The 12,706-nt window shown below is 42.7% G+C and overlaps 1 protein-coding gene across 5 annotated transcripts in view; it reads left to right on the forward strand.

The window, feature by feature from the left end:
• The window catches only part of DNAH5 (dynein axonemal heavy chain 5), a 301,487-nt gene that overhangs the window by 269,205 nt on the left and 19,576 nt on the right, over positions 1 to 12,706 (forward strand). For all 5 annotated transcript variants that reach the window (XM_079145501.1, XM_079145505.1, XM_079145502.1 and 2 more), the window contains exons 72-76: positions 969 to 1,188; positions 2,541 to 2,746; positions 3,358 to 3,561; positions 5,299 to 5,514; positions 7,248 to 7,460. In XM_079145501.1, the coding sequence (XP_079001627.1) occupies positions 969 to 1,188; positions 2,541 to 2,746; positions 3,358 to 3,561; positions 5,299 to 5,514; positions 7,248 to 7,460 (1,059 nt within the window). The remainder of the gene's footprint in view (positions 1 to 968; positions 1,189 to 2,540; positions 2,747 to 3,357; positions 3,562 to 5,298; positions 5,515 to 7,247; positions 7,461 to 12,706) is intronic.

The following is a 12,706-nucleotide window of genomic DNA, read 5'->3' on the forward strand; positions in this document are numbered from 1 at the left end:
AGATGATTTTCCACATATTCCATAGATTAGATATTGAGGAAATGATATTGCATGATCCCAAAGTTTGCTTGAATTGTTTTATACAAAGAATCTTACACGTATAGTATAACTTATGCAAAAGATATAGTGTATTGTTTTCCAAGTCTCATGTTTTGAGTGGTCTGTTTCCCAGGGAAGAGTCTTCCATATTTTAGAGGGTGTGTGTCTGGCTGGCGGTATTCCAAGAGTGCGGTGGGACAGGTAGGTAGCAGGTCCTGACCCTCAGGGGGAAAGCTTTCTTTCAGCGTGGTTATTACACCTTCATGTGCTCATTTCTCCAGTCCAGATTCTGTTTTGCCTTTTCAAGAAAATCAGTGCCTCATCTTTCATTGACTTTCAATCTTCCTCTTTATCCCTTCTTGCCAAACTTCCAAGGGTAACTTGTGCCACCTGTTCTTGGGGGTTTGGGGAGTTATGTGATACAAATCAGCTTGCACATCATCTTTCCCCAAAACCAGGTTAGGATTCAACTTTGTTGAGCCTGCTTTAAATGGTATTGAGATTGTTCTGTCTCTTACTTTGTCCTTCGGAATTCAGAATTAAAAAACAAAAAACCAAAACCAAAACCCCCTTCATTGTAGTGTTAATGGATTTGGGAGGGAGCTGGGCTAAATGGATGTTTTCAATCCTTCCTCTGCTTGGAAGTCCTGCTGCATTTTTTTGTGTTTAACTTGGTTATTGTCAGGACTGCTACCGTAGGTCACCAGTGTGATTGGCATGGTGGTATACCACAAAACACACGCATGTGACACTGCCACCAAAGCACGTCTCAGTTAAATGTGATTGGGTCGTTGGGCTTGACCTGGATTGATCTGAAGTGGTTATTGTGGTTCTGCAGTGAATTTTCACTGTTTGACTTCTAAGTTCTCGTCGAACTCTCTGGCAGGAGTACATAATAACCGAGCTTTCACTTACCATTCTTGACTTAGGGAGGATGGGCGCTGTTACAGAACTGCCATCTGGGACTTGACTTCCTGGATGAACTCATGGACATAATCACAGAAACCGAGACGGTACACAGCGCTTTTCGCCTGTGGATGACCACTGAGGCTCACAAGCAGTTTCCCATCACGCTCCTTCAGATGTCCATTAAATTCACCAATGAGCCTCCACAGGGCCTCCGGGCAGGACTCAAGAGAACTTACAGTGGTGGGTTGAGGAAGACTTCTGATCTGCAGTTTTCTTTGTTTTTGTTTTGCACATACGTTGTTTTCTTAAAGAAATTATAACAGCTGAATTAGCAAACCATACCCTTATTTAACCTGCTGGGGAGCAGTGAGCCCTCAGGTCTTGCTCCCTGGGGAATATGCTCTGCTCCGGTGGACCCAGTTCGTCCTCTGCCCTTTGTTCTCCTGCAGACCATCTATGTCTGCCTCTCTGGTCTCCAGACACTGCTTTTATGTCAACATACAGAACCAACAGTTGGGTCGTTCATGCCTTTTGGACTCTGTACCTGAAGTAGTACAGTAGCCTCTACTAGGAGGAGTCTGACTTTAAAGTAGGGCCTGTCTCCATCCATTCGGGTCGCCTATCAGAACATCAGCTAAGTTGAAAAACAGTAGTGACAAAACAGGCAAAATGACCTCCAGTCGCGACCAGAGGCGAGGCGGTGCTGCCTGTCTCTGCTTTCTCTGCTTTGGAGCGTCGTGTCTGGAACTTGTGGTCCTGAAAAGAGCAGGAAACCTGGAGTCAGGAGTCTTGATTCTGTGTTTCTTGAAGACGACTGCTTTGTTCCCGAGTGCTAGTTGCTCAAATAACCTGAGTTTCAATTTTTCTCAAATGTAGAAGAGGGACAATAAGGTCTCTCCAGGAAGACTGAAATGAATTGTAACTAAAAGAGTGTGTTTAATTGTAACTACAGGAGTGTGTTTAATCATTTTGTTTCAATCTGGGAAATCTGCAAAGATTTTCTTTTTTGAAGGGGACGCTGCTAACATGTCAAATTCCTACCAATCTATAAGGTGATATGGGGATAAAATAGGGTAATGGCAGTAAAGAATTAAGTAATATAAAACTATATGTATCATGGAAAATGTTAATATGTAATAATAATAATAATGATTTGGGCAGTGTACCTAGGTTGCTATGGGCTTCTAAATACATTATGTTAATTAATATTGAAGATTAAATGTGTAGGCTCTGACTATATTCCCCAATAATAATAATATGATAATTACTAGTAGTAGTTATGATGGTAAGAGTAGTATTTATTTTAGCTCTTTTTATCCTTCCATCCTACTTTATTCTTACATCATCTTGCTAGATTGGCAGGAACTTGACCCATGTTAACAACTCTCCCCCCAATATTTTTGCAGATTCTTCACAGAGAAATGGTCTCTGGACACCTAAAACTTAATTTATAATCGTCATATATATGTAATAAAAATTCAAAGTAAATGTAGCTTAAGATCAGGAATTTGTGAAAATAACTACTTAGGAAAGAAATAGAAAATGAAAGCACTTGAGAGATGGTTCACATTCCCTCTGACTGACCACAACAGGCGTGAGCCAAGACCTGCTGGACGTGAGCGCCGGGGCCCAGTGGAAGCCCATGCTCTACGCCGTGGCCTTCCTGCACTCCACCGTCCAGGAGAGGCGCAAGTTCGGGCCCCTTGGGTGGAATATTCCCTATGAATTTAATCAAGCGGACTTCAATGCTGCTGTGCAGTTCATCCAGAACCACTTAGACGACATGGATATCAAAAAGGTACGGCTGTGCTTGCTGCCTCCGGTCCTGGGGACCTGGAGGAGGGTGGTCAGGCCCACATGACTGACCAGCTAGGGGAAGCCACAGGTAAGCCATTGCGATGTCACAGCAGCTTGGGTCATACCCACCCTTTAATTTCAGGGGGAAAAAAATGGAGAAATTTGATTCTCATTTTATTTCTCAAAGTCAAGTTGACATCTCATGTCCACAACCTGTTGCGGGGGTGGGGTGGGGTGGGAAGGTCGGAGTCAGAGGATTGGTTTTTAAATCCTAAAAAATAAAAATGGGAATCTAGAATACATTTGAAATGTGTGCTTTGTAAGAAACTGCCTCAGTATTCTGAAGAAGCAAACATTTTTCATATTAATATTAAAGTATGAAAATGTATTAATGCCTCAAGAGATCATTTCAAATCAAGGGTACCAGCTCAAGTAGCTCCTCGTGTCTGCCTGTTTTATTTGCTTTCTTCACTCTCCCTTCACTTCCTGATGAAGGATGGCTGACTGGAATGAAATACCATGAGGACAATGAGCAGGTGGATGTCACTTGGCAGGGAGAACGAGGGTGAGGCAGGAGTTGGTTCTACATAATTGTTCTGGGTGTCTCCCCAGGGTGTCTCCTGGACCACTGTCCGCTACATGATAGGAGAGATTCAATATGGGGGCAGAGTCACTGATGATTATGATAAGAGATTGTTGAACACATTCTCGAAGGTTTGGTTCAGTGAAAACATGTTTGGACCAGATTTCAGCTTTTACCAAGGATATAATATTCCAAAATGCAGCACTGTGGACAACTATCTTCAATATATCCAGGTTTGTCAACTTCATGATTTTCCATGTAGGGCAAATATTGGCAGCCTTTTGACCTTTTTAGAATTATTTATACTGTTTGGACAGCTTTTAAAACAAGCTTTAATGGAGAGATATAAAAAAAAGCTTTTGCTATAAATACTTTCTTCATATTTTCATGTTTGCTTGATTAAATGTCCGTGCGCGTTCTGAACACGTTTTCTGTGAATTCTACAGCCACTTCCCTGCCCTTTTAATGCCTTGGTGAGTTTCCCTTGGGGAGACGATAAATTGGGCACATGTTGACCGATCCAGGTCTCCTGGGACTCTCTGCCTGTTGGACTTTGGTGAGCACAGTTGCAGGGCAAGGGCAGGTTGTAGACTCTGCCTGTTCTGTTCTCCCACCCACTTGACCAGTCCTGACACATCCATTCCTCAATCTTGACGTGACATCCATGAACCTGCTTTATAAGCACTTCCTTCAAGCCAGGGCCCCTTAACTTCAGCCCTGTTGACATTTAGGGCTGCATTGCTCTCTGATGCAGGGGACTCTCCTGGCATCGTAGCATGTGGGGCAGCCTCCCTGGCTTCTACCCACTAGATTCCAGCAGTACCCTGCCGCCCAGTTGTAAGAACCAAAAAAAACCTCTTTAGGCATTGACACATGACCCCTGGTGGGCAAAACTGTCCCATGCAGAGAAGCACTGCTCTTAAAAGGAGCAAGGTAGATTTCGACAGGAAATTTGGGAATACATAAGACAAAAATCGTATTTTCAAGGTAACTATACTCTCTGTCCCTGTACCTTGAATTCATTAGATCATGATTTAGCAGTCTCTTTGGCCTCTAAGATTTATCTCAGGGTAAACAAGCCAAAGCACAACAGCCCCAAAGGGCTAAATTTATCAGTGTATTTATAGCTTTTTTGATATATAACTGTAATGAGTTCATCATATATTACCACTTCTACACTTCTATTAATTCAAATCACCAAATATATTTGTCTTACTGTACCATATGTGTCTTTAAATCATTAGTAGTGAATAGGAAAAGTGCCCAGGAAGGTGTAAATTCAGGGATGCTGGGACATGTATTTTAAAAATATACCTCATTTCAGAACGGGATCAAGGTAGCCCATGAGAAGGTGTTATGTAGAAAGGAACAAAATACAGAAGGAGGGAGGGAAAGCATGCACCAGACAATAACAAAATTAACAATAAGACTCGTACCCAGAAATATCTGTCAAACTGTAAGTGAATTTCCTTTCCCCCGAAGGTCGAGGAAGCTGTTGCCTGATCGCTTTGGCTGTCTCTCACGTCCTTCTCCATCTCTCTGTCTCTGCTGTTCTCTCAGTAGTTCTCTTTTCCTATTTTCTTCTTTCTCCTCTGGCCTAATTCAGCCATGCTTGCTAAAGTCTCATTTCCTGGTATCTTAGCATCATAGCCACTAAGTACGCAATGTTTATTTTAACTGGCTTGAATGAGGTATGACTATCAGAAAACTAAATACGAACCCACAGCTTCTTTTCTATCTCACGTATTACGTAACGAGACAGTGTCTTTGCTTAACTTTTGCTTGAGGTAGAGACCTTAATGAATCATGAGTCTCTTTTGTTTTTCAATGTTGTTTTTTCTGAGCAGCTCTTGATTCTTTTCTTGAGAAATAATCGAGGTTTGTAACCTGACACAGATAAGACATATGGAGATGATTCAGCGGATGCTTGCATAGATCGTCTGTGCTTACCTGGGGTGTTTATTGTTCAGAGCCTGCCTGCCTACGACAGCCCCGAGGTATTTGGGCTACACCCCAATGCTGACATCACCTACCAGAGCAAGCTGGCCAAGGATGTGCTGGACACCATCCTGAGCATCCAGCCCAAGGACACCTCTGGGGGAGGGGACGAGACCCGGGAGGCTGTGGTGGCACGGCTGGCTGATGACATGCTGGAGAAGCTGCCCCCAGACTACAGCCCCTTTGAAGTGAGTTGATAAAGTCCTGGCAGAATGTCAGCTGTGGGCGTGTCTGGTTGGTTGGAGGAATGAGGAAGAAGAAAGGAGGGCAAGATAAAATGATTTTTTGAAATTAAAAAAAATATTTTATGAACACATGACCAGTGGAATTCTACATCATGTGCAAATCACGAGAATGGGAAGTTAAACTCCGTGTGTGTTTGATGTGTCAAAATACATCCTACTGCCATGTGTAACTAAAAGGAACACATAAAACAAAAATTATTTAAAAACAAGCGTCCTAAAGATCCATAGAAAGAAGTGTTTGTATCTTTGGATGTAATCACTTCCAATGTAGACAATAGAGAAATAGATGACAATGTTAACATTTATTATTAAATTATGAGTGTTTGCTGATGGGCTGGGATTGCTTTGCTAGAATCTTCCTCTGTGGTACTTCATAGCGCCATTTGTTAAAAGGAAATCAATGTATTGTTGAGGTACCAAGTACCTATATATGTAATATGGTTAAAAGTGCACCTTAAAATTCAGGCCTTTGTCATTTCAAGGAGTCTATATTTATAATATTTCTTCTCTGCAACTTCTTCATCTCACTAGTGTTGGAAAATAGATATTTTTAAATATGTAAGTAGCTTCCAAGAAGATTTATAATTATGACCATCAATTCTTCAGACATTTTAATGGGTTTATGAAAAGATTTACTCTGATGGCAGTTGTGTTCAAATCTTTGATAAAACCCACAATGAGTGGCTCACTTGCCACATGAGCGATGACTTGGATTAACCATGTGACACTTTTGACTCAGAGCCTCCATGGTAGTCTTCTTCTTCTTCTTCTTTTTTTTTTTTTGGATTTCTTTCTTTTCCACCTGATTTTTGAAGTAATCCTGCATATGTTTGGTGTCCTCAACATTCTATTGTTTTCTGCTCAGCTGGAGATTTTGGTTGCTCGTAATACAGGCTGAACTCAGGGACTGATTGTCAAGGAGATAATTTCCCAGGATGAATCTCTGATGAATCTTTCTCTGCTTGGAGAAAATCAATATTGTTATCAGCTTTCATAAATACTCTTCATTATAGGATCAGGAAAGGAGTCACTCACATCTACCAGAGGTTGAGATATTTATGAGGAAATTAGAATACCTACAAATAGAATAACAATTACATAACGACATGGCAAGTAAACTTGGGAGAGTCTTCCTCCTCCTGCTGATCTTTCAGTGCCACCTTAGGATAAAGCAATTCAGCCTATCTGATGTATAGAAGATTCTCACCTCATAGAACAGAGATGAATGATGGATGGGTGAATCGATGGATGGAAACTTTGATGGAAAAAGCAGAAAGTTTTAAAAATGGAAGTCTAGTTTTGGGGGACAGCCAGCAGAAAGACTGTGTGCATGTTCACATCTGCTTGTTTGTGTCCATGGATGTGTTTTAAAGAGCTCAGACTACAGTAATTACAAAGAACTTGTGTCAGTAAGTGCGTTTGCTGTTTAGAAGGCTGTGTAGTCATGGCGGGTTCTTTTATATTTTCTCTGAATGAATGACTGCCTGTTCTTCCTCACATGCTTTGAAAATTCAAGCTGGTCATCTAAGAGATGTTTACTTTTTCATTTCTTCCTCCCCCCACCATGTACAAAATAAAACTTTATAGGATTGTAAAAATTTGGTGAGGGTACCAGCTCCATAAAATCTTAGTAAGTGTCTTATTTTTAATGAGTGCTTTGAATGTCTCCCTGGCAGGTGAAAGAGAGGCTGCAGAAAATGGGGCCATTCCAGCCCATGAATATTTTCCTCAGACAGGAGATTGACAGAATGCAGAGGGTGCTCAGCCTTGTCCGCAGCACCCTGACTGAGCTAAAACTTGCTATTGATGGTACCATCATCATGAGTGAAAATCTGCGAGATGCTCTGGATTGCATGTTTGATGCCAGAATTCCTGCTCGGTGGAAAAAAGTACGTATAGGTCAGCTCCTATTCTGCCTGATCGTTCGTTGTTGTGGATAGTTGTGACTGGCAAGTGAAAAGCACCTAAGAATAATTTACTTAAGTTCATTCTTTTGCTTAGGGCCTAATGCTCTTAGAACCCCGAATATTAAGATTATAGGTAGGGAAGGAAATTATTTAGTACATCTACATATCAGGTGCTTTAGTAAAGAACTTACAGGCATGTTTCATTAAAATTTTGCATCTTATTTTCCTCACTTTACAGATGAGGAACATGTGGTTGGGAAAGGCAAAGTCTTTCCCCACATCACATTTCTAAGAAGTACAAGAATCAGAATTCAAACCCAGGCTTTTAGCCTCCAAAGTCTGCGATGTTCATTTTGTAGAGAGAAATGTGCAAATGTTAAAAGTTGTGCCAAAAAGAAAAAAATACTTTCCCTGCTGTGTCTATAAATGTAGTAGACAGTGTGTCCATCTCAAAATAACAAGACAATAATTCAACAACCTTGCTTACTCACCACCTGTTGGCAGTGGTGCTGAAGACAGATGTGGTTTTGAGGAATAATTTTCTACTTGGAAAGTAAAAGTGAGCTCCTGAATGTCTTGTAAAGAGGAAAGTGAGTTGTTTTAGGAGAGGACACTGGAGGGGCTGGGGCCTGAGCGCCATCCTTTCCTTGTGCTACATTTAAGTCTCTTTCTCTCGCTCTCTCTCTGTCATGCATGCATCTCGCTCTCTCTCTCTGTCATGCATGCATCTTGCTCTCTCTCTGTTATGCATGCATACCCAGTGTAAGTAAAATTTCCAAGGTTAAAAATGGTTGGGAAAATACATGGGAAAAGAGTAGGAGGTGTTACTCTGTTCTATCCCATATTTCCTGGGAAAGCATGGCTCTGTCGCACTGCATCCTTCCCTCTGATCCTCGCCGTCATTTGGGGTGGCCCCACACCCACACGAGCCTAGCAAGTGCTAACCAGGCAGCTCCCGGGCCTAGTGTCTCCTCTCCCAAGAATGCTGCTTCTGTTCCACATCCTATTGTGTATTCGTACCAGACCTGAAAGTTGGAAAGACCCAGTAGGGAAGTGGCAGGGTCCTCCTTTGCAGCCTCACGTTGCTAATGCACAGGGACGCCTGTCTGCACAGCTGTTTCCTCCAGCTGGGTTCCACTGCTCGGGAGCAGGCCCAGGAAGGGTGGACGACTGAGGTTGCTCCTTGTTGGCCAGTCAGGCCACCGTGGTGGGAGATGTTTGTTTTCTGGGCCTGTGCCTCTGACCAGGTGACTTGTACAGCAGAAATTTATTTTCTCACAGTGCTGGAGGCTCTGTGTCTAAGATGAAGGTGTTGGTCAGGCCATGTTCCCTTCAGAAGTTCTAGAGCAAATACTTCTCACCTTCATCCTACCTTTGGGTGGCCCCAGGAATTCCTTGGCTTGGGGCAGCCTTAATCCCATTTCTCCCTCCATTTTCACATATATTCTTTCTGTGTATATTTCCATCATTTCTTTAAGCATTTCTATGTCCAAATTCTTTTTTTTTCCATGAAGACAGTTGTCATATTAGATCAGGGCCCACACCAATAATTTCATTTAAACTTGATTATCTCTGTAATGACCCTATTTCCAAATAAGTTCACTTTCTTAGGTACTAAGAGTTAGGACTTCAATATATCTTTCTTGAGGAACACAACAACCTACAACAGATGGCGAGGTAGCTAGCTTATGGAGCTATTTGCAATAGGGGGATTATAATGGAGGATGGAGAGGAGATAGGAGAAAATATATGGGTGGGAAGCAAGAGATGGAACCAGAGAGTCAGTGACCACATTTAGGTTGATCCACTGTTCTTGAACAAGTAAATTAGACACAGAGATTGTGGGCACAGAGTCAAAAGTGGAATTGGAAATCTTGGAGGTGGCATATGTTGAATTATTTTAGGGAACTAAACAACTAGCTCTCTTCTCCACCTGGATTCCAAAAGAAGAGGCAGAGAAGGAGCAGGGAACATTCAGGGAGAGAGCTGTACTGGAGAATATGGATGGTATCTGCTTACAGGTGAATTGCCTCAAACAGAACCTAGAATTAGGCAGATTAACCCATGAGCAGTACTGTGCTGGGCAATGTTTCATGAACAGACTTCCCTAGGAAGCTAGAAGCAGAGCAGAGTGCATGCTCTCCACAGATATCTTAGGCCTAAAAGAAAAAGAGGAAGAGCTGGGCCTCCTGATATGTCCCTCCATCTTCCCTCCTGCTGCTGTGACTTCCCAGCCACCTGCTGCTTCACAGCCGAGACACTGACACTCATGAGAAGCTGCTGTCGGAGCAGCTCTCCCCTTTGTTATGTCCCTCACGTGTCCAGTGGGCCCTTGGTCCCACATGTTTTCTCTGGGACCCATCTTGTGGAGGTCTCACCATCTGAGAGCTTGCTACCTGGAGCAAATGGCCTCTGAAGTCACCATAGCAGAGGCACAGAAGACTGACAGGCATGCTGGGTCTGAACTTCCTGGGTCAGATGACCCAGTCACTTTCGCTCACCACCTGTGGATCTGAACTAGGACCTTGAACCAGACCTGACTGCATGGGAGGCTGGGAAGAGTTGGGAGTGTGTGGGATGCTGAGGACCACAACCTGCCTCTGGAACACCCGCAGCGCTGTCAGCTTCTTAACTCCTTGGCCTGGGGAGATGGGGGAGGTGGAGTAGCTGGAATATTATATAAAGGGAGCTCTCGCCCCTGGAAGAAAACACAGGAGTGGAGAGAACATACGCCTCCCAACTGGGCGGTGCTGGATGACGACAAGTGTGGGGGTGAGAGTAGGGATGGATGGAATGGTTTGGAAGGTCATTGGGGTCAGAAGAGATAAGAAGGTAGAATATTAAGTGGGACGCCAACGTTACCTAGAACCTAATGCAGATAAATGCAGATGTGGGTATGAGTATGGGCTCTGGGCCAGAATATCTGCCTTCAAGTCATGACTCTTTTGAGTGGTATAAAGTGGGATAAATTAGTTGGCTTGCTGTGCCTCAGTTTTTGTATTTGTAAAATGGAAATAATAGCATTATGCCATTCCTAGCATTTTTATGAGGATTAAACGAGTTGATATTTGTAACATGCTCAGAAGAGTGCTTGCCATATGGCCAGTGCTTACGTAAGTGCTTGTGATTATTACTGGCAAAACTGCACCATCTACCTCCAGTATCATCACCACAACCAACCACAACCACTACCTCTGCCACCACCATTACCACCTCTACCAACACCACACTACCACTACCACCACCACCACAAACACCACCACCACTACATCCATCTCTACCACCACCACATCCATCTCTACCAACACCAAATCCACCACATTCACCTTTACCACCAACACTACCACCATCATTATCACCCCCACCATCAGCATCATGATTATTTGGGGGATTGAGTGGAAGAGTAAACTAGGATAAATAAGAGCGAGTGATAACTAGTTGGCAGAAACAAAATGGGGTAATGTGTTATGTGAAGAAGGCAAGAGAATCAGAGGAACAGAATGATACAGGATGATGACCTGATGACATCATTGGAAAGGACAAGGACATCTACCCCTCTTCTGTTTCTGAGGGCTGTGGAGAATGAGGGAAGCAACAGCATATACTTTGGGAATGTTGCAAAGGGCCAGTCTGACCTGGGGGGAGTAGATTGCAGTTAGGAGAAGAGTGGAGGACCTGTCCAGGGCACAGGTGGTGTACATAGAGGAGTTTTCTGCTCTTGGGCTAATGGTGCTAAAGTTAGAGTGGACAGGCTTTGGTGGGTAGAAGGTAGAGGTTGGGCTACCTGGGAGATGTCCAGAGAGGGCAGAAGATAGCGATGAAATTGGAAAATGTTCTTGGAGACTTGGCCTCCTGTAGGTTATTTGGGCAAACAGAGATGAGTCACGGGGGATCAGAACTGGTAGTCTCTTTGAAAATATGTCTGTGCTGTCTCAGATGTCTCACCCAGGACTTTGGCAGATTCCAAGGCAGTGCGTCCTGCAGGCAGTTTGTGATAACTAGGACTTCTTGTCTCTTCTATCTTATTTGATGATTCAACCATCCACCCTTTAGTCACATAGCTTAGAAACTCAGAATCATCTTTTTGCAGATTCCTTTATTTCCTTCTTACCTTCCATAAATTCATTGCCAAGGTCAGAGAGTGTGTCCTCAGTTTCCCCTTTTCATTGCTAATGACAGAGGGAGGACCTTCCAGGTCACTGTCCGTTGCAAGTTCACTTTCCTTTAAACCAGCTTACCCAGCTCTACCTGTAGCGGGAGGCTCTGGAGCCAAACAGGAACATTTCCCAAGAGGCGCCCTTTTGTTAATGGCGCCCTCTACCCTCAGACCTAATGTGGCATAAACTTATCTCTTTTAGTTAATAACATGCCTATAACAGTAGGATAGAATGAGTTACTTAACTCATGAATCATGATCTATTAATTCAGTTTTTATTCTTCTCAACTTATTATCAGTCAGTGGAATCCCAGTAGTTCTTATAATCCAGGCAAATTAATTCTTAAGATGTTTGAAATTCAAATGGTACACCTACCTAGGTTGATAACTGCATTTATTCATATGTAAAATATTGCAGTTAAAATGTTATAAGCTCTGGTTTGGAGATACCTACCAGTGCTGCTGCTGACAACATTAAGGGCAAGTTCATGCCGACTGTCACCATGAAAGTTCCTCAGGTGCCTTGAGGGAGATGTAGAGGCAGTGAATGCCCATACTTAGTGCAGAGTAAAGCAACCGTGTTTCTATTTCTGCTCCTTAATGAGAGGAAGTGCAAGTGGATTCTAAAGGGACATTGCTCCAGAAGGAAACCTGTTGTTTACCTTATAAATATAAGTAGAAGAAGTCTTCTATGGTTTACTGTCCACGGAATGTAAAGTGCTGATTTATCCTGATGTGTCATGAGCATATTTATGTAAATAAAAATCCTGTTTTATACTGTATCTAATTGAAATGGTAACCTAAAAAATGGTGAGGGTTTGCTAAATTTAATGCATAAATTGTTTTGATTCCTTGATAGCAAAATTGGTGATGAAGATATTGGAGCTGATTCTATTGACACCACACATCTTGAACAGCTAGTTCTGTGAATCCACGTGATGATTACCTGATCCTGTATCTTCATGATCCAATATCTTCATGATCCTATATCTTCATGTCACCAATATCATTAAGGACAAGCAACTTGCAAACCTTACCTGTCAGAACTCGAGGGGAATGCATGACTTGGGGA

Source organism: Sciurus vulgaris (assembly GCF_902686455.1).
Source record: "Sciurus vulgaris genome assembly, chromosome: 6".
NCBI classification, from domain to species: Eukaryota; Metazoa; Chordata; class Mammalia; order Rodentia; family Sciuridae; genus Sciurus; species Sciurus vulgaris.